Source organism: Trichosurus vulpecula, chromosome 8 (assembly GCF_011100635.1).
Source record: "Trichosurus vulpecula isolate mTriVul1 chromosome 8, mTriVul1.pri, whole genome shotgun sequence".
Lineage (NCBI taxonomy): Eukaryota > Metazoa > Chordata > Mammalia > Diprotodontia > Phalangeridae > Trichosurus > Trichosurus vulpecula.
Window position 1 is genome coordinate 97,557,407 of NC_050580.1, and position 27,427 is coordinate 97,584,833.

A 27,427-nucleotide genomic window follows, 5' to 3' on the forward strand; every position below is an offset into this window, starting at 1 on the left:
CCTCAAGTCTAGACTGCACTCCTTGCCTGTCCCTCAGAGAGAGCCTCAGTACCTTTAAGATACAGCTCAGGCACCATCTTTTTGCATGAAATCTTTCCTGATCCTTCCTGAACCTTCCTTCCCAAACTTCCTTGTATTTAACTCCTATATATGTGTTTGTTATGTATGTGTAAATGCAGGTCTATATGTATATATACAGATATGCGTTTATTAACTTTGTGTTTTATATACTGTGTATACTGTGTATGTACTTCTTTCCACCATTAGAATGTAAACCTACTATGAGTGAGTAGTATTTTGATCTTTGTATCTCTAATGCCGTGCACAATGTCTGGTGCATAGTAGGTGCTTACGAAGTACTTGTCGATTGATTTATTAGAAGTGGAAGTGATATCACATTATTTCTAGATCAACTTTGGTCTTTGATCCCCCAGGCTTTGGGGAGCACTTCGTTTTTCTCTTTTTGTTACTCACCTAAGGCTTAGGCTATTTTTTAAATTTCATTCCTTCCCCACCCCACATCGTTCTGTACCTATGAGGATATGGATTATATTTTTCCTAGCTGAGGACAATAGATTTTGTTTTGTTTTCAATTTGACAGGCATTTCTCAAGGTCCCTGACCTCAAGTAGCTTATGTTCTACTGGGAGATACAGTGGCAAACATAAATAATTATGTGGTATTTTTGTTGTTTGTTCAGTCATTTCAGTTGTGTTGACTCTTCAAGACCCCATTTTGGGTTTTTTTGACAGAGATACTTGAGTAGTTTGCCATTTCTTTCTCCAGTTTATTTTACAGATGAGGAAACTGAGGCAAACAGGGCAAAGTGACTTGCTCTGGGGTCACAGGTCTAATAAGTAAGGACAAACTTGAACTCACAAAGATGAGTCTTCCTGACTCCAGGCCCAGCCTACTATCAACTGTGCCACCAACTGCCCCAATTATGTAGTATGTGAAAAGCAAATACAAAGTTATTTGGGAAGGAGTGAGCACTGACATGTAGCAGTAAGGGGACCAGGTAAGCCATATTATAGGAGTCGACTCATGAGTGAAAACTTGAAGGATTCCAAGAGACCAGAGGAGAGGTGGTGAGGCCTGGAACTGATTTGGTAGTCCCATGAATGAAGAGAATGGAAAGCCGTGTGTTATTGTGCAGCCAGGTCTGGGGTGGGTGAGGGGGATTGGCAAGAATTGAGAATTTGATTCAGCTGTTGAAGACCCAGGTCCCTAGAAGAATGGTAGTGACCTTGATTGCAAAGTTAAGAGGAAAGGTATATTTGTTTTGTTTTGTTTGGAGGAGAAAACGATTGCTTCTGTTCTAGATCTGTTGAATTTCAAATGCCTTGGGGACATCCAGATGGAGATGACCAGAAAGGCAGTTTATACTGCCAAGAGCTCCAGAGTGAAGTGAAGTCTGGATAAATAGATGTGTTGTGGTAATTGAGCCCATGGGAGCTGATGGGAAGTTGGAAGTAGACTGTAGAGAGAGAGAAAGGAAGAAGGCCCAGGACAGAACCCTAGGCCACACCCAGAGTTAGAGGGTAGGAGTTGGTTGATAAATCAGCAAGGGATACTTGAAAAGGGCTCTCAGATGGGTAAAAGGACCCAAAGAGAACAGTGTCACAAAAACTAAAGAAAGAAGGCAATCCAGGAGGTGATGGCACCAGTCAACAGTCCAAAAAGATACAGAGAGGTCCAGAAGAATGAGGACTGAGAACAGGGCATTGGTAGCAACTTAGAAATTATTGGTAACCTTGGCACTGACAGTTTCAGTCAACAAGTAAGATTAAGAAATGAGGGGAAATTGAAGAATTAAACGTGTAAAGTGTTGCAGCAGCATTTTCTAGGGGTTTAGTTATAATAAAAAGGAAGAGAGATAGAGGATGGTAACTCTGTAGTGATAGGGTCAAGTGAAGATTTTTTTAAGGCTAAAGTACATGTGGAAATATTTGTATGCAGTGGGGAGGGACCCAGAGATTGAGGAATGCAAGTGGGGGAATGATAAGCAGACCAAGGTCACAAGGAGAAAGGAAGAGATTCATTCATCAAGCATTTATCAGGTATCTATCCCAAGCATTGTGCAGGTACTGGAAATACAGAAAGGAAAGTGAAACAATCATTCCCTAGAGGAGTTTACATCTTATCAGGGGTGGGGAAGAAAACTCTTACACGCAGAAATAAATACAAAATATGTACAGAAAGCAAAGTAGATTTAAGGAGTAAGTGGGCACAAGCAACTGGAAGAATCCGGCTAGCCTTGTATATGCCGAGCTAAGAAAGGCATTTGATCTGAACCTTGAAGGAAGCCAGGGATTCTAAGAAAGAAACAGAGGTGAAAAGGAAGTACATTCCACACATGGGCAGTAGCCTGGACAAAAGCAGAGTTGGGAGATGGACTACCAGGTAAAGATAATAGTAAATAGGCTAGTATGGTTGGAATATGCTTGAAGAAGGAGTGTAATGTAGCCTGGAAAGGCTGGCTGGGGTTAGATAATGAAGGGTTTTTAATGTCAAAGTAGTTTATCCAAGGAGTAATAGGCAGTCACTGTAGCTCCTTAAGCAGGGGGGAGGTGACAGGATCAGACTTGTCCTGTAGAACTGCCATGTAGAAATAGGATCAGAGGTGGGAGAGACTTGAGACCCATTGGTTGGTGATTGCAGTAATCTAGGTGAGAGGTGATGAGGGCCTGAACTAAGCTGGTGTCTGTGTAGTGGAGAGAAAACAATAGATGGGAGAGATTTTTGTGGAGGTAGAATTCATTGTGATGTAGGAACCCACATGGATTCTGGGGGTTTTGAGGAAAAATGAAGAGTCAAATTCAGAGTTTATATTTTCTGAACTGGTGGTTTTGGTTACGAATTTAAAGGCATCCCCCAAACATGCTGTGTGATAAAGAAGGACTCCTTGGGATTATAATCTTTTACTACAGATGAATAAGCAAAAATTGCCTGTGCTGAGAAAGCTCTAGAATCCTGAAAGGCTTGCCTCACCAAATACTCTACCCTGGTTTTTGAAATTTGGTATTGAACAATGATTACCTGGAAGAAAGTTGTTGTGTCAGTAGTAGTGAATATTTGGCCAAGCAGTTTTTTTGGATATCAACTCCTCCTTCCCATGTGTTGTACACAGAGGAGCTAAGGAAATACCACATTCGTGAGAATATTAAGCATCATCATGTCTGAGCACAGGGAAGGAAAAAAAAATTAGATATACCAACCAATCAAAAGCGACCATTAAGTGTTCACTATGTGCCAGATACTGTGCTAAACACCAGGGAAAGAAAAAAAAATCAGAAACGGTCCCTGTCCTCAAGGCACTTGTATTCTAACAGAAGAATAAATCGCAAATGCAAAAATGACTGATATTTACATTCAGTGTCCTTAACGCTTTCCCCCATATTTGAGAGTCTTCTTTCTGAGGCTCCTTCAGAGGGGGCTTTGCAAACGAGAGAGAAAAGAGGCATCTTGTTCCCTCCAAGCTGGCCCACTTGGTGGAGAGACTGATGTGTCCCTAAACTGTCTGAGAGAACAATGTCTGTAGCAAGAAGGAAGGGGATTTCACCCAGTGTACTTCCAGCACTGAGGTGCCGAGACCCACTAAGGCTAAGCCTGAACCTTTGAGGAAATGGACGTTGGCTTACATATAGTAATTTGTGACTTCCTTTCTTGGAATTAAAGATCTTATGTGAGGGAGTCTTGAAGCCTGCTTGTACAGTGGGGAGCTCTTTCCAAACAATAAGTACATGAGTTCTGGCTAAATAATCCTAAAACATTCATTGGCCTGGTGCTTTAATGAACTTTCAAAGAAGTTAGAAATACTTGGAGAGGATGTGATAAAACATAGAAGGTGTCAAGTTCACATGTTTGCATTTCAGTTGGCACTCTCAGTGTTAATCTGCTCGGGGGGGTGTTTTAGGTGCGCCAACTTGGAGACCCAGTTTACTCTCAGGATCTTGGCTCCCTTTTGCTGCCTGTGGTTTTGAGCTCTGATGTCTGTTATGTCTCCTTTACACTCTTAATCAAGAGGCTAGAAAGTATGCTTTCCATCGATGGGAAAAGTAGAGCCCACAAAAGGCCTTCACTTTCCAGCCAGTTCCTTGGCCAAATGTTTTTCCTTGTCCTCTGGAAGACAGAATCACATTGTACAATTAAAAAAAAAAACACACGCACACAAAGAAACAACCCCCCGCAAAACACTTAATATATGTTTTGATTTCCTGCAGAATGCTTTCCAGATGTGTTCTCCAACAGGCTGTTGGAGAATGAGGTCTGAGGTAATTTTTTTAACAGAGAGAAATCATGTTTTGTGTCACTGCACCAGAAAAAAAATTACCATTATTCTATTTTTCCTGGGTCCAAGATTAGAAACATGTTTTTTCAGGATTATTTTTATTCCTTACAAGAGGTCAGCAACATTAACAAAGTAATTTATTTTACCCAACTTTAATTAAATTTTTAGTCATACATGAAGCATGTTTCTTTTAGATCTCCATTTAAAATTGTACTGCTATTTGAACCTGGAGGATTTAGAGTTTCAGAGGTGAAGGTTTTTAGTGGGGGAAGGGGAGAAGGGAAGGCCTTGGTAAGAAGGCTTGAGATCTATCGGGTAACTGAGTGTAAGGGCCATTTTCTCATCTCCTTTCACAAACCCAGAGAGTTGAGGCATGAGAAGAGCGTCCTTTTAAAAGCCGTGATTCCAGGTCCTCCAAAGTACCATCATAACTCCATCAACTTGCTTACCTGGATGCTGTGATGGAAAGAGCCCTGAATTATGAGTGACAGGATCTGAGTTTGAAGCCTGCCTCTCCTGCCTGCTGCTTTGCACCTTAGGGAAAGTCATTTCTGCTCTCTGAGCCTCAGTATCCTAAACTCTAAAATGAGAGTATTTGACTACATGAACTGTAAGATGCCTTTCTTCCAACTCCAAACTCTATGATCCAGTGATTTCAGGGATCCTTTCCATTTCACTTTTAATCTCACACTCTACTTTCACATTTTTATTATAGGAAGATGTTGGCTAATCTCGTAATGTCCATGGCTTTCAGTATACCATTAAGCCCATCCTTAAGTAGTTGGCAGTTGATTATAATCCCCTGTGGAATCAAAATTATAAGATGTTGCTATAGGCACAGCTTCCTCCTCCACAAATGTCTCTCGTGTATCATTTATTTAGGTGCTTCTTTATATAGAAAGGTTTAAACTAATACCAAGATGTAGCAGTACCTTTTGGCTTTATCAAATTTGCTCCTCCCCCCCACCCCTTTTAGTTGTATGTGTTGTCATAGAGGTATGACCTGTCCCATATGCATAAGTTAAAGGGTCAGGGAAAGACGGAAAAATAAATATTTCTGTGCAGTGAGCTTGCTGCAAAGGTTAGGCTTAACATTAGCTGGAGTCATAAATTTCAGATAAATGATTGGTTTTAGATAAAGTGATCTGCTGAAAAAACATTAAGAAAATTGGCCTAACTTAAAATTGAACTAAGATTCAGGTTCCCACAATAGGTAGAGTGTGGTTTATCTAAAAACAAAGAAAAAGAGAGAAAGAGAGAGAGAGAGTAAAGGAGAGGGAGGGAAGGAAGGAAAAGAGAGAATGAGAGAAAGAAAGAAGGAAAGAGAAAGGAAGGGAAAAAAGGAGAAAGAAAGAAGGGAGGGAAGAATAAAGGAAGGTAGAAAGAAAAGTAGGAAGGTAGAAAGAAAAGTAGGAAGGAATGAAGGAAGAGAAATAAAGAAGAAAGTAGGAAGAAAAAAGAAAGGAAAGAAGGAAAAAGAAGGAAAGAAGAGAGATAAGGAAGGATGAAGTAAGGGAGAAAGGGATGGAGGAAGAATGGGAGAATGAGGGAGGAAAGGAAAAGTGAGAGAGAGAGAGAGAGAGAGAGAGAGAGAGAGAGAGAGAGAGAGCATGCAAAGAAGGAAACAAAGAAAAAGGGTTTAATAAAAAGGAACTCAGGTATTTTCCATTGGAAATGTGAGGGAAGATGTGAGGGAGACTGTGGCGAAAAAGCCTGCCTTAAGTTTCTGATTCTTCACGATGTAGACAGCTCCTACTCAGTCTCTTCTCCCATATGAATTTTTGTAAATTCATATACTTAACCAAAGCCTCCTAGAATAGCTCCACTTCATTGCAGTTCCAAAATGCTGGTCATCAGGAAGACCGTCATGAAGTGAGTTAAATAATTCATTTCTAGAATCACATATATCAGTTCTCCATTCCACATTCTATTACTTAAACTAGCAGGATGGCTAGTGAAAAGAAGACTGGGCCAGAAGTTAGAGGGCCCCGTTAGGGTCCTGGCTGTAACTGGCTGTGGCACTGACTGTCACCTTGGACAGATTATTTAAGCTCCCTAAACCTTGGTTTCTTCTTCTGTAAATTAGGAATAATAATACTTTTGCTGTACCTACTTCAGAGGAAGGCTGTAGGGGGAGCTTTCTGTAAACCTTAGAGTGCTCTATAAATGTGAGCTATTATTATTAATGCTTCCTCATTTTATTAAAAAGTTCTCATTTCACAGACAAAGCCTATTACCATTGTTATTAGAAGAAAAGCCTTAAAAATAATTTTGTTGAATAGTAACAGTAGGAGAGCAATTGTGCAATTGATGACTTAAAACAAAATCCCCCAATTATCAGCTTCTCTCTCGATTTCTTCAGTTACCCGACTTAGAGACTTTGTTAGCATACATTGGAATAAAAATTGCTATCTGCCGCTGAGAAGTAGCGTGATGTTACTGGTAGAGTGGATAGAGAATTGGTCTCAAAGAGAGGAAGCTGTTGTTGAGTTGTTGAATTGTGTAGGACTCTTTGTGACACCATTTGGGGTTTTCTTGCAAAAATACTAGAGTGGTTTGCCATTTCTTTCTTTAGCTCATTTTATAGATGAAGAACAGAGTCAAACAAGGTTAATTGGTTTGCCCGGGGTTATACAGTTAGTAAGTACAGTTATCCTTTCCACGTTGCAGGGGTTGGGGCGCCGTGTCCACGCCTCCCTCCTCCCGGCAATCTTGAAAATCTGCACAGAACTTTTTGGCCCTTCCTTTGTCCTTAAGGAAAAAGTCTGAATTTTTCTTTTTCTTTTACGGGGTGTTTATAGTACTTCATTGTAAAATGTGAGTTGATATTATAAAATACTTTATATACAATTTATGCATTTCTGAGTTTCTACACTTTTTCTATTTGCCGTTTCTGCAGAACTCCCCCAAAATTCCCATTTCATTGCTTACGCTGTTGTTCCATGATATATCAAAACGGCAGGGGGGAAAGTCGCGATGTGGAAGGGGTAACTATAGGTAAAACTGGATTTGAACTCAGGTTTTCCTGACTCTAAGCCCTGTACTCTTTTCACTGGGCCACCTAGTTGCCCCAAAGATAGGAGGACTTGAGTTCAAGTGCCTCTTCTGACATAGAGTATTAATGTCACATATCCCTTTACCTCTCGGTACACTAAAGTACTAAGACTATGAGTTTCAGAGAAGGTGCCAGCATGCATTGGTCAAGGGAATTTTCTCACACAGGAGGAAAGAAATCAAATGTCCAGTCCAGGGGTGGGGAGAACCTGCGGCCTTGAAGATTTTCCCAGTGCGGCAGGCCCTACCAAGGGTCAAATTCTTTGGTACAGCTTTTGAGAATCCAGTGTTACTGTCACATCATAATACTGCTAATTTGTAATTAACTCTTTAGAACTAGAAAAGGATCTCTATTAGGACATCTAGTCAAACCCCATTATTTTTATAGAAAAAGAAACTGAGGGTCAAAAGGAAAAATGATATGTCTGAGGTCTCATAGCTACTTAGTGGCAGAATCAGGACTATTTGAGAGTTTGAAAGTATCCTAGAGAAGTATATTTTTGAAATTAAGTGCCAAGTTCTTTATAATTAAGCTTTTAAAATTAACTTGGAGGTTTACAAATACATGTCAAGTTACAACCAAAGGGTTAATTTAATTGCATTCCTCACTTCAAGATATATTGTTCTCTAGAGCCAAAGAGTTTTCTGGAGACTGGGATGCCCAGACAACCATGAAGAATACCAGTATTACTTAGATTATAAATATATGTGTGTATACACATATATAGGTATATACACATACATATATGCATACATACATGTATATGCATGTGTATATGTGTATATACTCATGTGTGTGTTTCTTTCCCCCAAGGGGCTCAAAATATCCTACATAGTATATCTCCTTTTAAATTTTTTTGGCAGGATGGTAAATTTAAGCATTAAGTGATTTACCCAGGAATACTTGTTAGTTTCAGGGCCTGGATTTGAGACAAGATCTCACGTATCCTATTGTAGGGCTTTCCCCCCCTTAAACTATAAGGCTTGTTTCCAAGCTGTGATTTGTCCTGGATAAACATTTGAAGGATTATCATAATCTAGGATGAGCTAAGCTGGGAATTGCTGGTGTCTTTTTACCTGTTTAAGTCATACATTATTTTCATAATGCTGTTATAGAACATGTGGGAAAATGATTCCCCCCCCCCCACTGTCAAAAGACCATCTGCTGTTTGAGAAGACTTTCCTAGAACTTGTCAATAAAATCATTTTTCTATTTCCAGATAGCAACATATTTATTTTAATAAGATTTTCCCGAGAAGCCACTTTTACCCCCCTTAGCATATTTTCCCAGGCTAATGTAGGATTTGCTTGGTGTCTTTCTTCTCTGTAAGAGTGGGAGTATTTTCTTTCAGGAAGGGAGATGTCAGTGTTAGAACCTATTCATTTCTTTTCCAATTTCACAGAGAAAAAAATCAAGTTCATCACTTCAGGGTTCATCATGATGCCATACATATATATCTCACACACACACACACACACACACACACACACACACAGAGTTTTGTTCACAGGATCATACATTTAGGTCTGGGTAACATCTTAGAAATAACTTGTCAGGAAAATCTTATTAAAACAAATATGTCCCTATGTAGAAGTAGCAGACAAAGAAACTGAGGCATTCAGAGAGATGAAATAACTGCCCACAGTCATACCACTAGCAATAAGTGGTTCAGTCAAGATTTGAATCCTGGTCTCCTGATTACAAATACGGTGCTATTTCCATTGTACTCAAATTCATTTTTAAAACCTTGAGTGGATTCTCACTGCTGGGTATATTATAGCTATTCCTGAAGAAGAGAATAGGGACACACTTAAAAAAAAGTAGGGGGTAGGGTAAGCTAAGTTCAATTTTATTGAGGGAATATGCCAGGAGTAGAGAATTCTGTGCATTCATTCATTCAACAAACAGTCATCAGATGCCTTCTCTGTACATTGTTCTGTTTTAGTCACTGGGGAACATAAAAAAGAAATAACATGAAGTCATTACCTTTATAAGAACTTAGTGTATGTGTTTATATACAAATATACATATGTATTCTCATATATACACACATATACTCTCATGTATGTATATGTAGGCAAACATACCTACATATGCAAATGTGTATATATATAAAAAACACAAAGAGAAATATGTTAAAAAATATGATGTCACAACTCTTATAAATAAGAGTTTAGTGTATGTACATGCATTTATGTGTTTATGCTTACACACACATTCTCTTTCATATAAATATATGTGCATATACACATACATACAAACACACTCGTATATATACACCTGCGTATATGTAATACAAATAGAAATATGCTAAGAAACATGAAGTCACAACCCTTATAAGAGTTTATTAGTGTATGCGCATGTATGTGTGTTCATACATACACACATTCTCTTTAATACAAATACATGTGTGGGTATATATATACACACAAGCACATTCACATATATGTTTATATAATACATGTAGAAATATGATAAGTAAAAGTCATAATAGAGCAGATGCCTCATATGTGGATAGTAAAGGTATTGAGCTGCTTTAGAGCATTCTGGAGGTATGAAGAATATCCCCCTTAGCCACAAAAGAAAATAGGAAAAGTTTCTCTGAAGCAGGATGGGACACACACAGAGTGATAATTTTTGTTTGTTTATTTGTTTCTCTCCCTCTCTATTCCTTTTGCCAGTCTGAGGAAATATTTTCTCTATTTCGCCTGACTCAAAGGTAGGAGTAGGGAGAGTCTTGCCCCAGTGGCCTAAACTGCCCTCTCAGGAGCTCTTGAATCTCTCCATTGCCCACTTGATGGTCATTATCAGCAGTAGTGATGATTTCTTTGGAGTGTGCCATCCAGATTTCTCCTTGTCCCTTTAAATGGCTAGCCTATCACACGGAATAAGAAAGATGGTAGGCATGAGAGTGCTCTGTATCATCAGTGCTCTGAGTTATCAGTAGTATCTAAAAAGGTTTTTCCCAAATGTTGGCGATGTGCTTATGGTCCCTTCGACCATTCTTGGGCCATTGCTTCCTTTTCTTTATTGAGAGCAGGGTCTCCTGCGTTGTGCTCTGAACAGAATATTCAGTTTCATCTCCCAAATGAGAGGAGCCGTACTTGCTGTCACAGACTCTGACTCAATTAGCCTTTCATTCCAGAGACCAATTGGGAGTCAATCCTGAAGTTGTTAAGCAAAATGGGCCTGGTGGCATTAGCTCAGATGCTGAAGGACAGTAATCTCTGTCCCCATTTGGTACAGTCTAATAGTCTGCTCAAGAGAGTGGGCAAAACCAAGCTAGCATGGAAACAGAGAGTGACCTTTTTGTCTCTAGAGGTAAGAAAGGGAGATTGGTGCTGCTGGGGCAGGAAGGATACTTTGGGGGGCCGGGTTGTACAATGCAACTCGAACCCCAGCTGCCTGAACTATATTTGGCCTCTGGAAAGTTAGACATACAACACCATCAGATCATTAACTTTCATGACCACAGAAATTCTCCTGAAATTAACACAAAAATCAAGCTGGATATGATTGGAGCCAGTCGAGTAAACCTGAACTTTCTTTAGGGATTTCCCTTGAAAAATAAATCCTTTAAACAGGCTGTACATTAAGTGGCTAAGTTTTATGTCCTCTAGTGTGTTCAATTACAGTGGAACCTCACCCCGCTTAAAAAAAAAAAAGGAAAAAAGGAGAAAGAAAAGAGAAGGAAGGATAGACACACCAGGAAAGCAGAGTCTTTCAGAGAGTTCAAAATGCACACGGGCTAAACCTCATCTGGATATTACTGACTTCTATGGCTCCTGTTCAGGAATTTTGCAAAGCCATTTAGCTTCCTAGCATTGCCATTATCAGAAAGCATTATTAAGTACGTCTCAATGTCCCACTGTGTTCGGTGCTGTACAAAGAGAATTAAACAAGCACAGGCTTTATCTGGGTCGGAGGTGGGGAGAGACATTGGAGTCTGAAGAGAAAATACTGACAAATAGGGTGTATATAGATAGTGCAAAAACAAAGGATAAATGCAAATAGCTGAAATAGAAGAGAATCACATAGTTTTTAGTCATTTGCTCAAGGAAATAACCAACTGCACATGTGTACCATGTGGCACTCTAATGGGCTGTGAATTTCAATTTACATAATTACAAATTTTCATCTCTGTTAAAGTGGCCATAATGTTTTCTTTTCTGGGCTTGGATAGACCTTTTAAAAAATCCAAGCTAAAAAGGGACTGAGACTTTTAGCTGAGAGCTTGGCCAGCCTCTGTGCTGTCCAGATTTAGTATTCCTTTCCTTTAGGGTCCCTGAAGATTGCCTTAATCCCACCAGAGCTCCTGTGGGGCCCCTCTGTCTATTCTTGACCTTTTAGTGGAGAAAAGAAAAAGAAGTTATTCCTTTAGACTACTGTGAAAGAAAGGAAAAGCAGCATTGGAGAGCTGCCTAACAAATGGTGATCCAAAGTATCAGTTGCCCTGGAAAACATTCCATGGTGTCTCATAAGTGGTTCAAATTCTCTTAAAATCCATTATGGTTCCCCAATTGAGAAATGCTCAAAGGATATGAACAGGCAGTTTTCAGAGGAAGAAATTAAAGCTATCTATAGGCATATGAAAAAATGCTCTGGATCACTACTGATTAGAGAAATGCAAATCAAAACAACTCTTATATACCACATCTCTCCTGTCAGATTGGCTAAAATAACAAAACAGGAAAATGATAAATGCTGGAAAGGATGTGGGGAAATTGGAACATTGTTGCATTGCTGGTGGAGTTGTGAGATGATCCAGCCATTTGGGAGAGCAGTTTGGAACTATGCCCAAAGGGCTATAGATATGTTCATACCCTTTGACCCAGCAATACCACTTCTAGGGTTGTATCCCAAAGAAATCACACAAGCGGGAAAAGGACCCATATGTACAAGTCTATTTATAGCAGCTCTTTTTGTGGTAGCCAAGAATTGGAAATCAAAGGGATGCCCATCAATTGGGGAATGGCTGAACAAATGAAGGTGATGGAATACTACTGTGCCATGAGAAATGGGGATGATGCAGACTTCGTAACAGCCTGGAAAAACCTACACGACATAATGCTGAGTGAGCGGAGCAGAGCCAGGAGAACGTTGTGCACAGCCACAGATATATGGATTCCGTGAGGACCAACCCTGACATACTTGGCTCTTCTCAGCAACCTAAGGGGCAAGGACAACTCCAGGGGACTCATGATGGAGAATGCTATCTTCATCCAGAGAAAGAACTGTGAAGTTTGAATACAGATCAAGGCGCACTACATGCTCGCCTTTTTTGCTTCTCTTTTGTTTTTGTTTTTGGGTTGTTTTTTTTGGTTCTGTTTCTTCTTTCTCATGATTCAGTCCATTGGTCAAAATTCTTCTCCACAGCTTGACTAGTGCATAAAATAATTCAATGCGAAGTTATACATGACAGTTATATGAGATTCCATGCCGTCTTGGGAAGGGAGGGGGGAGGGAGGGGAGAAAATCTGGAACTCAAAACTATGTAGAACCGTGTGTGGTAAACTAAAAATAAATAAATAAATTTAAAAATAAAAAAAAAAATCCATTATGGTCTCGTGAGGTGGTTGTGAGGTTCAAATGAACCAGTGTGTGTACAAGCGCTTTGCAAACCCTTTAGGTGCTTTATAAATGTCAGTCATTGTTATTATATTTGCACGTCTGCATTCATACTTGAAACACACATCCACAGATTCTTCACTTAAGAAAGGTACACGACCATGCCTTCTCCTGCAACTTGTCCGTGCTACAGGTTTTATTGTCTCATTTTATAAGCAACGTCAGCACCACTAAAGGAAATTTATTATGAGTATTCTTCAGGACACTCACCGGTAATCTGCAAGCCACTTGAGCACAAGTGCCTAAATGAAACTGTTTGGCCAGTTGTGTCTAAACGCGAGATGCTTCTCTTCTGAGTTTGGCAGACTCTTTAAAACTGTCCCCTCCATAATGGATGATCGTAACCATCATAATCCACCCATAAAGAGAAGGCAGCTAGGTGGTACAGTGGTTAGAACTCTAAGCCAGGAGTTGGAAAGAACTGAGTTCAAATCTAGCTTCTAGATATTATCTGTGTGAACTGGGCAAGTCACTTCATTTCTGCCTCAGTTTCCTCATCTCTAGAATGGGGATAATAATAGCACCTACCTCCCAGAATTATTATTGTAAGAATCAAATAAGATAATGATTATAAAAGGGCTTAGCACAGTTGCTGGCATGTAGTAAGTGCTATATAAATGTTAGCTGTTGTTTACTGTGGGTTACAGCTTTTTCCCTCTAATTATGGTTTCTTCTTAGCTCCTAAAATGAAACAGCATTTTGTGTCACTTGTTTTAAATAAATTGACATTCTCATAGGCTAGTGGGCGAGGGGCTATTTGCAAGGCAGATTCAGGTCCTTTTGAAACTGGTGGGAATTACAGAAGCAGATGGGCTGTGGGCTCTAGGATCATCTTTTAAGATGCCGGGGAGACATGTTTCTGTGTTAAGTAAATATTTTTCCAGTGTCTGCCTTAAGTGTGTGAAGAGAGCATATTTCTTGAAAGATGTAAATAAGCAATGTCAGGAAATAAATATTGAACAGAAACTTCAAAGCACCAAGATTTCTCTTGTTATAGGCCTTAGGGGCACCACTGTAAGCAAGCAGAGATAGACAGAGGGAAGGCTTTTTGTTGTTGTTGGTTGTTGTTTGGAGGGTGTTAATGGTTTAATGTTTCACATGTTATATGTTTATATAAAAAGAGATATTGACAAAGAAAATGATGCAAAAGTTATCTGCCTAGAAGCTTACGATTTTTTTTAAACTCACATCTCCCCCTTCCCCCCCCCCCAACCCCACCCTTTTTATCACATTGCAGATCTCGCCTTGCGGATTTTTTCACAAACTGCCAGCCTGAATCACGGTCTGTTAGCAGCTGTCTAAAGGAAAACTATGCTGACTGCCTTCTTGCCTACTCTGGGCTTATTGGTAAGATCTGAAGGGGATTGGAGGGAAGCAGGGAGAAAGAAATGCTGTCTGGTTTACAAATGCCCACAAACTCTAACTACCTGACTATCTGTAAAATTGTTCAAACATTTTGTGCTATGTTTTGACTTATAAACCCTTTAGGAATACTCTGTAAAGAAAAACATAATAGATGGAAAAGGACAAAGACTGAAAGTGAGGATCATTAAGGGAAGGAAAAGGACAAAGGAGGAATTGAGAAGGAGCATGCTATTGAGAAAGCTGAGTTACTGGAAAATCGACAGGGTAGGACAGCAGAAGAGAGAGATCTGAGGTTTTGGAAGGAGAATCATGTCAAAGTTATTGGAGAGTCTTGGTGGAATGGCAACTTGGATGTCATTTGATCCTGGAAAATGTTATTTCCTCACAAATCACTCTTTGGAAATGTTGGTAATCCGGCTAACTCAACCCTCAGTGTTCATGCTTATCGTGGTGGACGTAAGCATCCTGGAAAATTGTCTCTTTCCCTTCCAAACCCAAGGCATTAGAAGAGCATTCTTGTAAACATCTAGTGGGAGGTGAGATTAAAAATGGCTCTGAGTGTTTGGGAAGAAACCAGGAGGGTAGAAATCCTGGATGTAAAGTGTAGGCAGGCAGGTAGAAGGGGAGGGAGCCGCATGCAGCACAAACAGGTGTAATATATGGCAGGAGACTGTGTGGGTTTCCATTCCATTGTGATTGGCATATTCTAAAACACGGCAAAGGGGACTGAGAGACAAGGGAAATCACAGCTGTCAGCAGCGTAATAGTTCTGTCACCGAGTACATTTCTAACAGGTGTCAGCGTGGAGGCTGAACAAGTTTCTGAACAGGTGAACGCCCCACCAAGAGCAAAGGTACAGGCAGTACCATAACCGGAAGGGAGATCTTCTCCAAAAGCCATTGAGGACATCCAAAAAGTATTGAAACTAACTCAGAAATATTCCCAGTGTTTAGGCACACTCATTACTACAACTCTAAAATCGCTTTTCTTAAAAAGGTATACAGAATGTTTTGTCAGGCAAATCTTAACGTGAGCATTTTCATTTTCAGTGACATTGCCATTTAGCATATTCTTCTTAGGAGATGTTCTGAATTTGCATTCGCTTCTTCTCCCCAACAAATGCATTAATAATCCTTTATTCCAGGGATTATTTCTATATTGTTTTAACTGCTAGTTTTTAGCAATATTTTTCTTTGCTTTCTGTGCCCCCAAACCGGATGCTATATTTTAAGAATTGGCAAGCATGAATATCTCCAAAGGAAGACATCAAAGATCCTAAGAACAGAGATCTTGTCAGACACAAATCAGTTTCAGGATCTTGGGGATGTTTTACATGGAAGCCAAAAGACTGGGGCAGGGGACATGATAGCTATACTTCAGAATTTGAAGGGCCATCCTGTGGAAGAAGGGTTGGTAGTCTTCTGCTCGACTCCAGGGGTTGCAACTAGAGGATGTCAAGAGACAGATTTCTGCTATGTATGGTGGCAAAATTCCCAACAGTTGGAGTGGTCTGAAAGTAGAATATGCAACCGCCAGAGCCATTAGGTTCCCCATACTAGAGGTCTTGAAGTGGATACTGAATGGTGTTGGCAGGAATACTAAAGAAGGCATTCTTATTCATTAGATTGGCATGGATGACCTGGAGGATTCAAACTCTGAAATTCTGTGATCATTAATTTAATAATTAATAATTAAAATTATTAATATTATTTATGTGTCAGCTTTTTTAAACAGTAGAAACTCAGATTTGTATTCTAATTAGCATTCAGGAGACTGTTGGGAATCAAAAGTAGCCGCTGTAGCTAGTAAGACCCCCATAAATTGGAAAAATAGGACCACTCCCCCCTTTCAGAATTATTACCGTAATCTCCTCACAGCACTTTGAATTGAGTGTCTCATGAGCACTGTGGTATTGCCAAAGTGTTATGCTGTATGATGACTGAGTCACGCATTTTGTGAGACCATTCCCTGACTTGGGGAGTTGGCATCTCCTTACTTCTTAAACACTTGAAAATCAAGGTAACAGTGAGTGTGTGACAACAACGAGCAGTGTGAAACTCAGCATGCTTTGTACCTCTCCTTCAGTATGGATTCCTTAGGTTGTTTAATTATAAACTCCTCCAGAGCAGGGACCATGGCCTTTTATATGTATATGAAGTAGTTGGCATAGATTCATGCACCCCTGGATGTCTAATAAGTAACTCCTTATCTAACTTACTGATTTTCTCATTCTGTGTTTGGAGTACATAGTCCTTTAAAACCCATGGAGGACTTCTGTAAACAGGAGTGGGAAGCTTGGTATATGCACACTAGAGGCCACAACTCTCATTAATGCCAATATTTCCTGGCATGGAATGGAGAGCCCTATCTAGAAACATTTCTTGTTACAATGATTCTCAAAGTTTTTATATACATGGATCACTTTGGTGGAACAAAATAACCCACTAGGTGGTAAATACTTCCCTTAACTCCTCTTTGGCTCAGAGAGAGAGATGGAAAAAGGTTGAGGAAGGAAGAAAAGAAGTAAAGGAAGGAAGGAAGGAAAGGGAAAGGAAGGAAGGAAAGAAAAGAAAAGAAAGAAAACTTCAACAAGATCATTGGCAAAATTGGTAGTGTCTGAGATGAGCCACTTACGAGATTATAAGTAGTCTTTATGAAAGTAAATAATTAATAGAAAACAAACTTTGCATCAAAAAGAGGTATGACAAAATATCATCCTCCCCTTATTCTTTTGCAGAGGTGTGACATTCCAAATAATGTCAGTTTTTTTCAAATGTATTGAATAATTTTTGATGAATGTTTTCTTTTCCTGTTTTTTTTTAATTGTTTTAAGTTTTGGCTCTTTGGGAGGGGGAGGTACAGGGGGAAATTTAAACAATATATAAACAAAAGAAATCAATAAAATCTATTTTTAAAATAAATAAATAATGTATGCCCATTTAGACATTGTCAGAGATAAGACTGCTGAGGGGACCACGTGGTGCATTTTATAGGGTTAACCGGGCCTCAGAACCACTACTTTAGAGAATGACTTTCATCTACTTTATGATAGAAAACATCCATACACTTGAACGTCTCATGAGTTTGGATCCTAAAGGCAAAAATTTAGGTCATGTGTATGTGATGTGACACTGGTGGCCTTCCAAGCTTGCTAATGTCATTTAATAATCCCCACATGCTTTTGAGGGAACAAAATCAAAGTTCTCTGAAATATCAGATTATAGAAAATTTCTGCCATCTATTTGGGCAGGTTAATTTTTTTTTTTGCTTTTGTTTTTGTTTCTTAAGAAAACTAAGGAGATGCTTCTCAGTTCATGCATTCTCAACTAATTCTACTATGCTCCAAATAGTCCATTATATTTGTGAAGAGAAACAAGCTGCTCATGGAATTCAGATTTAATTTTTAAAGCAAGTGTATAAATTACCTTTTTATGAGATAAATTTTTATAAAAATGCACTGTTTACTATAATTTCTTATTCAACTACCACAATTATAATTACCTACCAGCCAGCCAGCCATTGACCACATGAACAACATATTTCTTTTGATATGATTCACAAGTCCATGTCTTCATTGAATGTGACTGAGCACTTTACATGTTCTGGTCTGTCCTTCAGGCACAGTGATGACACCCAACTACATAGATTCTAACAGCCTCAGTGTGGCCCCGTGGTGTGACTGTAACAACAGTGGTAATGACTTGGAAGAATGCCTGAAATTTTTGAATTTCTTCAAGGACAACACGTGTCTCAGTGAGTAATTCATAGTTCATCTAAGGAGCTGGGTTGTGCCTGTTTCCCAGTGACTTTCTCTCTTTTACCCTCCCTTAACATTGGTGAAGTAACGATTTCATTTGTATGTTTGACCACATTGGGTAACACAAAGCTCATATGAGCTTTAGAACCTTGACCCGAGGAACTGCATGTTGCTGAGTCTTTGAATCCAAGAGTTCCATATATCTGAAGCCCTTAATGTGTATGTCTTGGGTTGGAGACAGAGGAAGAATTGGCACACAAGGGATCTTAAAACCTGAGTGGAATTTACTGTGTGAGAAACTCAGATAGATTAAATGGGGGATAAATCACAAAGGATTTTGTTGAAAGAAGACAAACTATTAACATTAAGACTTCTTCAGATGGTCAGCTTTAGACTCCAGAGATGGGTCATCAACATTTTTTTGCCAGAATGAACTTACAGTGAGCAAGGTCCTTGTCGGATGACTTATATTACTTCAGCCATATTCACATGGTCCACATCCCCCATGGTCTTCTTGCTAATTTGTGTAGGTAAATAGTGCTCAGTTATTGATCAATAGAAACTAGTCAAACCCAGACTGAGTACCAAGTTAGTCCTCTTTCTCTCATCACGCACGATTTACTGGCTCACTCCCAGTTGTGAGTTAGAAAGGATTGAGGCTGCTTTGGTATCAATATGCACTTCAAATGATGTAAATGATAGTAAGGACAGTTTTCTATCCATCCCTTAGGTCTGAAGAGCTGGACTCAGGTATTTGTCTTTACAGCAGCCCTCCATGTCTGTACAAATTCTGGAGAAAATAGGATGGGATTAGATGCTAGGAATCAAGATGAAATGCCTCCTCTTATATTAGATTCCTTAACTGCCAGCCTCCCTCCTCTTTGTACAGTGGGTATACAAGTATTTCCTATGGAAAGATCACCAGGCTCAGAAGACCTAGGTTCAAACCCCACCGTTCTATTTTCTTAGTTAGCTGTAAGGAAAATCCGAACCTTAATTTCTTAATTTGTAAAATGAGGATTAATGTCAGAGAATTAGAACTTACCTAATCCAGCCCCCAGGAAAGTGAAGCCCATAAAGGTAAACTGTCATGCCAAAATTCATAGAACTGGTACCAATTAGGATTTGAATCTACGTCCTGTGACTCAAAATCCAGCACGTTTGTCACTGTTAAACTGTTACACCTCATAGAATTGTGAGGAAAATTATTTCTAAATTGCACGGGGTGGTTTAATTTGTGCTGTTTTTAAGTAGAAACTAATCTTTACTCCTAAAACTCTTTATCCAAGTAATTTGTCTCTTTATACCCTAGATGTTTATTCATTCAGTAAAATGTGACCGGGTATCTACGTTGTTCCCTCTAATGTGCTAGGCACTGTACCCACTCATTTAATGTTGCATTTGGGGGCCTAAGTGGATGGAAATCCAAATCCAGTAAGCCCTAAGGTCTGAGATGCAGAGGCATTTCAGAAGTCATTGGGCCATCCCCACCCCTTCCTGGATTCTTCATGTAAAGGAAATTTGTAAGCACATTGATTACAACTTGGGATTTTTGCTTTGTCTTGATTTTTCAAAGCATAATAGTTCCTGCTTCTTTTCTGTCCTATGCCCACTCCTGGCAGAATACCACTTTTAATGGAAATAAAGCAATGACAGTAAAGGTCAGTGTAAGAAAAAAAATTGATATTCATCCTGGCTGGGGAACTTCTCCTTTACAAATACATAAAAGTTGGTTCTGGTGAATAATATTGTAGCCTCTGGGGCACGGGAAATGGGGAAAGTTTGGGTCATTGTTTCTAATGACTTTTCAATACCAGTAAAAGCTTGGTCTGCAACAGAGGCCAAGAACCTGTTAAAATTATTCACAGTAGTTCATTCATACTTCCTGTAGAAGTGACAGCAAAAAGACCTGAGAGCCTGATGTTAAATCCAGTTAGTGCAAAAAAGGCGTTTGAAGCTCAGAAAGACGTTGACACTTAGGGAAGTACCATCCCAGAAAACTAAAACAGTGATTAATAGGGTTCATTATGGTGGCTAGGAAGATCCTGAACTAAAATCTGAGATCTTGTATTTACTACACTTGTGACTTAACCTCTCTGGGTCTCAGCTTCCTCATTAATAGAATGAGGAGGTTGACTCTATCATCTCCGAGATTCCTTCCCCCTCTAGCTGAAGGGTGATGCAGATCCCTTTTAAAACCAAAATAAATTATGATATGGGGTCAGCAGGGCAGCCAGGTGGCACGGTGGATAGAGCACCGGCGCTAGAATCAGGAGGACCCGAGTTCAAATGTGGCCCCAGACACTTATGAGCTGTGTGACGCTGGGCAAGTCACTTCACCCTGATTGCCTCTAAAAGTAATAAAAACAATATTGATGATAATAAGATGAGGGGTCAGCTCAATTCCTGTTAAGGTGTGGCTCTTACTAGAGTGCCTTGGATATCCTTACAACAACAAAAGAATTCAGCCTGTTGCCAGGGTCATAGCTGTAGAGCTTGAAAGGAATTTAGATGTCATCTAGGTCAACTCTTCTTTAAATACAGATGAAAATACCAAGGCTTATAAAAGTTTAAGGACAATTCTTAATTAAAATATTGGTTCACAAGTCTAATTCACATTAAATATAAGAAGAAAAGGAGGGTATTACAGGAAATGTGGCTTTGGTAGTGTATAGTTTAAGAAAGCTCTTGAATTTTAATTTAATTTAATTATCTTTAATTAAGATAATATCATCATCTCATTTGAAGATGAGTTTAAGATTCTAATTTCAGGATTGATATGCAGGTTGGTACTTTCTCTGTATGGTGAGCAAGACCTCAGGCAAGTTACTCAACCTCTGGCCTCTTAAACTCTCCCAGAGTTGTGAAATATTGTTTAGTCATGACCCCTTTTGGGGTTTTCTTAGCACAGATGGTGCAATGGTTTGCCACTTCCTTCTCCAGCTCATTTTATAGATGAGGAAACCGAGGCATACTGGGTTAAGTGACTTGCCCGGGGTCGTACAGCCAGTGTCTAAGGTTAACTTTGAGCTTAGGTCTTCCTGAGTCCAGGACTTGTGCACTATCTACTGTGCCACCTAGCTGTTGCTGTAAAGGTACAATAAGAGAATATTTGCGTAGAGCCTTGCAAACTGAAAGCACTCTATAAATATATTTGTTGTCGATGCTGTTGCTGTTAGTGTTATTAATTGTTAATAACTGAAAGTGGCTGTCTTGTCGACCACTTGTCTCAAAGAGTAGAGCAAAGAACCCTTGTTTCTGGATTTAGTTAGGATAATTGCTTGTCTTTGTCCTGCTTTCCCTGGCCCCATTTTTACCTGTTCAGCTATGTAGAGCTTACAAGGGCACAAAAACATTTATAATGATTTGCAGCAGTTTCTTCCAACATGAGACACATAAAAATTTTAAAAACAAGGTCCCAATTTAGTGGAACTTAAAGTGTAACAATTTTAGAACAAAATGTCACTCTAAGAGGAAGATTAGACTTAAATTATTCCATCTTGTATATAGAAAAATGCCAGCTAAGAATGCTATATTAACAGTTTGCACATTCAGGTCCCAAATGAAAATGTTTGATTTCTTATACAATGAATATGAAATAAGAAATTCCTAAATCCACGCCAATTCCCCGAAGACCTGATTAAAAGCTGTTTTTCTATTCATTTGGGGGCTGGGGACTAAGGGGAACAACACACAACCAATTGACTCTTTGCCATTAAAAAAAAGAAAAACACAATTTAATCCCAGGAAAATTATAATAAGCTTTAAAAATTTTACATTGTAAACTTTTGGCTTAAGCAGCTCTCCTCTCACCTAATTATGCAGATTTTGTTTGGAAGACAAGGACAAAAAAAAAGAATAAAAGATCGTCTTCCTTAAACTATCACATATTTATAAAGTTTGAGTTTGTTGTTTTAATGAAACAAGTTGCTTTAAGTTAATAAATAAATGGCCTACTCTTTGCTTTAAACTTCTCATGCCGTGAAAAGAACATTGATGTTGTGATCAGATCATTTGGGTTCAAATCTTACCACCGATGGCTGTTGGCTATCTCTGTGTCCTTGGGCCAGACACTGCACTTCCTTGGGTCTCAGTTTTCTTTATCTAGAAAATGAGCCCAGTTTCTTCATCTGTGAAATGAAGGGTTTGGAGTAGATGGCCTTGTCAAAATTGTTGTCTTCTTGTCATCGAAGTATCTTAAGTCTTTCAATTAGGGCCATTTGGGACTTGAAAATACTAATTTGCGTTTAACTTAAAGGTTTGACTTTCTGTCAAGGTGGACGACATGAAGGGTCATAAGCCATCACAGAGCTCATGCTTCTGTGACCGTATTTCCAAAGTACTTGACAGATACGTATTTCAGAAGGAATAATTTCATCGAAAGAAGTCAGTCGGTGAACCAAGAATGCTTTCTTTGTTGGGGCCACTTGGGCTACTTGCAATATTTACTATTTGACCTGACTTTGAAACTAGGTTCTCCCTGTTTCCCTACAGAAAATGCAATCCAAGCCTTTGGCAATGGTTCTGATGTGAACGTGTGGCAGCCAGTCCTCCCTGGACAGACCACCACAGCCACAACCACAACAGCCTTCAGGGTCAGGAGCAACAAGTCTCTGGGCTCAGGGTCAGAGAATGAAATCTCTTCCCACGTTTTGCCACCTTGTGCAAACCTACAGGTAAAAAGATAAGCCTATGATTGCAGAAGTGTGTTGTGAGAGGAGAGGGTAAAGAGGCCGATGGGTCAACGGGGAATATCCTGTGAGACGTGTTACACATCCACAAATACTTGGATAATTGCTTTTGCTTTAGTTGTAGGGCTGGCATCTCACAGTGTTGTCTCCGGTGTGGTGAGGTATAACAGGAAGAATTTGGTGTCAGGAAATACGCGAGTTTTATTTTGACTTAGATACTTCTCAGTGGTGGGATGAGCAAGTTGTGACTTTCTGAAGCTCCATTTTCTCATCTGTAAAATAGGGATGATAATAGCTTTACTACTTACCTGATGGGGTTGTTTTAAGGATCAAATGAAAAAATGTAAATAACATGTAGAGGGTCTTGCCAACCTGAAAGCATTGGATAGAAGAGTCAGTTATTTGGCCACATGACTAGCAAGTGATAAGGACTGGACTGGAACTCATTCCGCCTAACTAGAATTCTAGTGTAACGTGGTTCTTTGTCTTTGGTTCACATTTGACTTCCTGTCTCCTGGAGTATCTACTTTTCTGCTTTTTCTCATTCAGTTCAGTATTTTTAAAAAAGTCATTGTGATATCCCTATTAATGGCACATAAATCACAATTGGCCAGAAAACTATAACCTATCATCATAAAGGAATTAAACATACGGTGTTCCTAGGGCAGCTGGGTAGTGCAGTGGATAGAGTGTGGGGCCTAGAGTCAGGAAGACCTCATTTCAAATACACCTCTATGACCCTGGGCAAGTCACTTAATCCTGTTTACCTCGGTTTCATCATCTGCAAAATAAACTGAAGGAAAAAAATGGCAAACTTCTGCAGTATCTTTGCTAAGAAAAGCCCAATGACTTGACAACAACAACATGGTGTTCCTGAAGATTGATAGGATCATCGTTTTAGAGCTGGAAGAGAACTTAGAAATCATCATGTCCAGCCCCTTCATTTTACAGGTGAAATGAGTCACAGAGAGTTTAGATGATTTAGGCAGGGATATACAACTAGTGTGTGTCTGAGACAGGATTTGAATCTAGGTCTTTATTTCCAATTCTAGTATCTTATTCACTAAGTTTAAATGAATGCTCTGGGCAAAGAGAAGCCGGTGTGTGTGTGTGTGTGTGTGTGTGTGTGTGTGTGTGTGTTGACCATTGCAAAATATAATGCTGGCATTATATTTTTCAATGGTCAACACACACACACACACACACTATTATATATACCATGGATTTGGTACTTTATTATAACACTTTGCAGTGCTTGATAAATTCCTCATTCATGCATTCATTCATCGTGGAAAAGAACTCTGGATACAGAATGAAAGGATCCAGGTTCCCAGGGTTGCTTCTGCTACTTACTGTCTCTGTGGCCTTGGTAGAATTTTGTCTCTTTGTGACCTTATCTATAAAATGAGATGATTAATCTAGGTGATCACTGTAATACTTTCTAACCCCTAAATACGTGATGTTGTCCATATTTCTTGAACATCCTAACTACACTGCTGAATCCTTTGTTGAAGAGGATTGAAACTTGACATCTAAAAACTCTTGGGAAATGAAGAGTTCTCTCCCTAATAGGCATTAAACAAGTCATTTATCGCCTCTATCCTTAAGATTTATCCTTCTACTTTTTGTGGCCTTAAGGAAATGCTCCATGCCAGGAAATTCACAAAGCCCGCATTTTGCACCCTTCAGTGATATGCATGATTTGGCTGCATGGAGAACCAATATTTCAGCACCAACACATAAATACCCCTCTTTTCAAAGAAGGAATTTGTGTTACCACTGCTGGGTTACCCTGGCAACATCAAGAAACACATGAACTGTATTCCCAAGAAACAGTGCCTTTCCTTCCCCTGTATTAGTGACAAAAACTCAACTTCATCAATAGAGAGAAAAGTAACAATTAAAGTGTGATGTTTATCTTGGGGATTGCCATTTAGCTTCTCAGCAGAGAGAGAAAGTAGAAGTGAGGGGCTGGAGACAGTAAGAAAAAACCCTTCCAAACCACTTCTCCTTCTCCCATGATATACCAGATTGAGTGGTAATTATTCCTTGGATTTACAGAGTGTTTTGCTTCCCAAGAGCCAATTAAGCGTTTCTTCCATATACTTTATCTTTTCTAGACTCACAACTACTGTGTGTATCCTACAGGTTTGGGACAGGGCAGATAGCACCCTCCCTTTACTGTGTATAAAGAAATTAATGGTGTTGTAGGGCCAGTGAATTACCGGATAAATTGACTCCTACATTTTCAGAGCAGAAGTCAGAGTGAGAGAGAGAGAGAGAGAGAGAGAGAGAGAGAGAGAGAGAGAGAGAGAAAATATCTGTGTGTATTGAATAGCACCTCTTCTTTTAACTACATTTTCACATCTCATTGGCTAGTTGCAGCCATGTCGTGAAGTATAGGGGGCAAGTGTCACTTCTATATTACTGATGTGGGAGCAGTGATGTATAAAAGTTTGGGTGTTTTGCATAAAGTGACCTCAGTTTTGTGACAGAGCTGGGACTGGAACCCAGCCTCCCAGAATTCTAGCACAGTGAGCTTTCTGCTATACTATATTCTTGACAAAACCTCAAATTTCTCTGGAGTGGAGAGGTAGAAAACATGATTCCAGAAATGGAAGAAAGAATAGACAGGGGAAAATGATCCTCAATCTTTACATATTAGCATTGGCCTAAAGTAAAAGATACTGGAAGCAAGTTCGCTATGGAAAATAGGACCTATCAGTCTAGCGTTAAGGGAAGGGAAGAAGAAGAATTTAAGTTGAAAACAACCCCCTGAATTTGGAATCAGGAGACCTTACTACTTCTATGACCCTGGGAAATTCCCCTTTCTTCTGGAGTGTTTATTATCTTTATCTTCAAAATGAGTGAATTGGCCTAGATGAGATCTAAGGCCTTTTCCTGCTTTAAATCTATGATTTACTAGGTTTCCTGAGGTCAGAGCTTTAGACTTTTGAATAATGCAATACACAAGTTACTCAATAATCCAGAGTTTGGGCCAGGAAATTTGTATATAAAGTTACCTACTTAGTGGCCAGGCCACAACACCCTTTTCTTTCTGCCTTGGTCTTAAGAAGGGTAAGTTCTATATGTAAAAATTGGTGAAAAATTTTCTGATTAATCAATTTGTGTGGCCTGAAAATATGTATCAAGGTTGATTCATGGATGGGGATTTGAGGTCCAAGGAGTCAGGAGGAAAAAATAGTGATCGGGGTAGGAGGAAATGGCGGGGGAGTGTTTTTTGGGGTATTGTGTTTCTGTTCCTGATTTCAGAGATGTTGTCAATGCTTATAATTCTCAAGGTAGGTTCTCTCTCTCCCCCTTCCCCTTTTGGTCTAGTTCTCTTCCTTATCCCATATGAATTCCTAATTGCCAAAGGGTTCTAGAAAGGCCTTGAAAAGTTTCCATTGTCCTACCCTGGTGTGTCTTTACACATAATAGAGCTAACTTGAATCAGCCCTGGTTCCTCTTATAACAGATTTGGACCAAGTCTACTGCCTTGGCAGACCTAAAGTTCACATCCCATGAGAAGTGTCCCCTTGTAATATTTTTAAATTATACAATAATATGATGAGAAAGGTTGTGGGGAATTGAGTTCTATCTTAACATTTGAGATAGATTTTCCTTTTGGAAGAGGAAAAAAAGTAAGAACAAACATTTTGAAGTCTGCTTTAAAAGTATGATTCTCAGTAAACCAAGCTTAATTATGTTTCATGACACATCTGACCATCAGGGTGGCATTAAGATATGGTGTGTATTCAGTATATCTGCAGTTCCTATTAAATGAACTTTTTTGCATAAAAAAGGAAAAGTTGATTGATTAGTATAAAATGTCATAGAAATGTCCAAGTTCTAACCCCCTGAGGTTTTAAAATACAGGGTATTAGGTAACCTGCCAAGCTGCCATGTCAGAGCTAATTGGCAGTCATATTAGCAACAGGACTGGCACCGTCTGTGCTATTGTTGGCACATTTCTTTGACTTGTACAAAGTGGCCACGTGAAAAACAAAGAGACATTAATAATTCCACCCATTTATTTCATCTTCTATACACTTGAATGGTCTGCTAACTGGAAAAGTCTTGGGATATTTAAACAAAATGGACTGTACTTGTTGCTTATTTAAAGTAAATATTTTTAGAAGATGTAAGCTTTTGAAAAATTTCCATTTTGCATCATATACTTGATTTAGTGCTAGGGATTTTAAGTGACAATCTCAATGCATTATTTGTATACCTTGGGTTCCAGGAAAGTGAAGGAGTCCAAGGTTTAGATTTTTTGTGTTAAAATAAGCAATTTGGGAGAAATATCACTTTGGGGACCCAATATTCACCCCAGTATTAAGCTCCAAGGACATAATTTATGCATTCTTGTCTGTTGCAGCCTCCCAGAGGAGTGTTTTACAACTTAACATTTGATATTTATATAATGCTTTAAATGTTACAAAAATGCTGTACATAATTTATCTCATTTGAGTCTCACTCGTCCCCTGAGGTAGGCACTACAAGCATTTATTAAACCCCATTTTACTGTTGAGAAAGCAGATTTAAGAAGGTCATGTGACTTGCCATTGATTATAAAGGTAGTAGTTAGAGGTGAGATTTGAATTCAGGTTTTCCTGATCCCTAAGTCCGTAACCCTTG

At 39.2% G+C, this 27,427-nt stretch overlaps 1 protein-coding gene across 1 annotated transcript in view; it reads left to right on the top strand.

Moving 5' to 3' along the window:
• GFRA1 (GDNF family receptor alpha 1) overlaps positions 1-27,427 on the top strand; it is a 312,376-nt gene that overhangs the window by 235,478 nt on the left and 49,471 nt on the right. Inside the window, exons 6-8 of the mRNA XM_036736096.1 lie at positions 14,211-14,320; positions 17,957-18,091; positions 22,590-22,771. Of these exons, the coding sequence (XP_036591991.1) occupies positions 14,211-14,320; positions 17,957-18,091; positions 22,590-22,771 (427 nt within the window). The remainder of the gene's footprint in view (positions 1-14,210; positions 14,321-17,956; positions 18,092-22,589; positions 22,772-27,427) is intronic.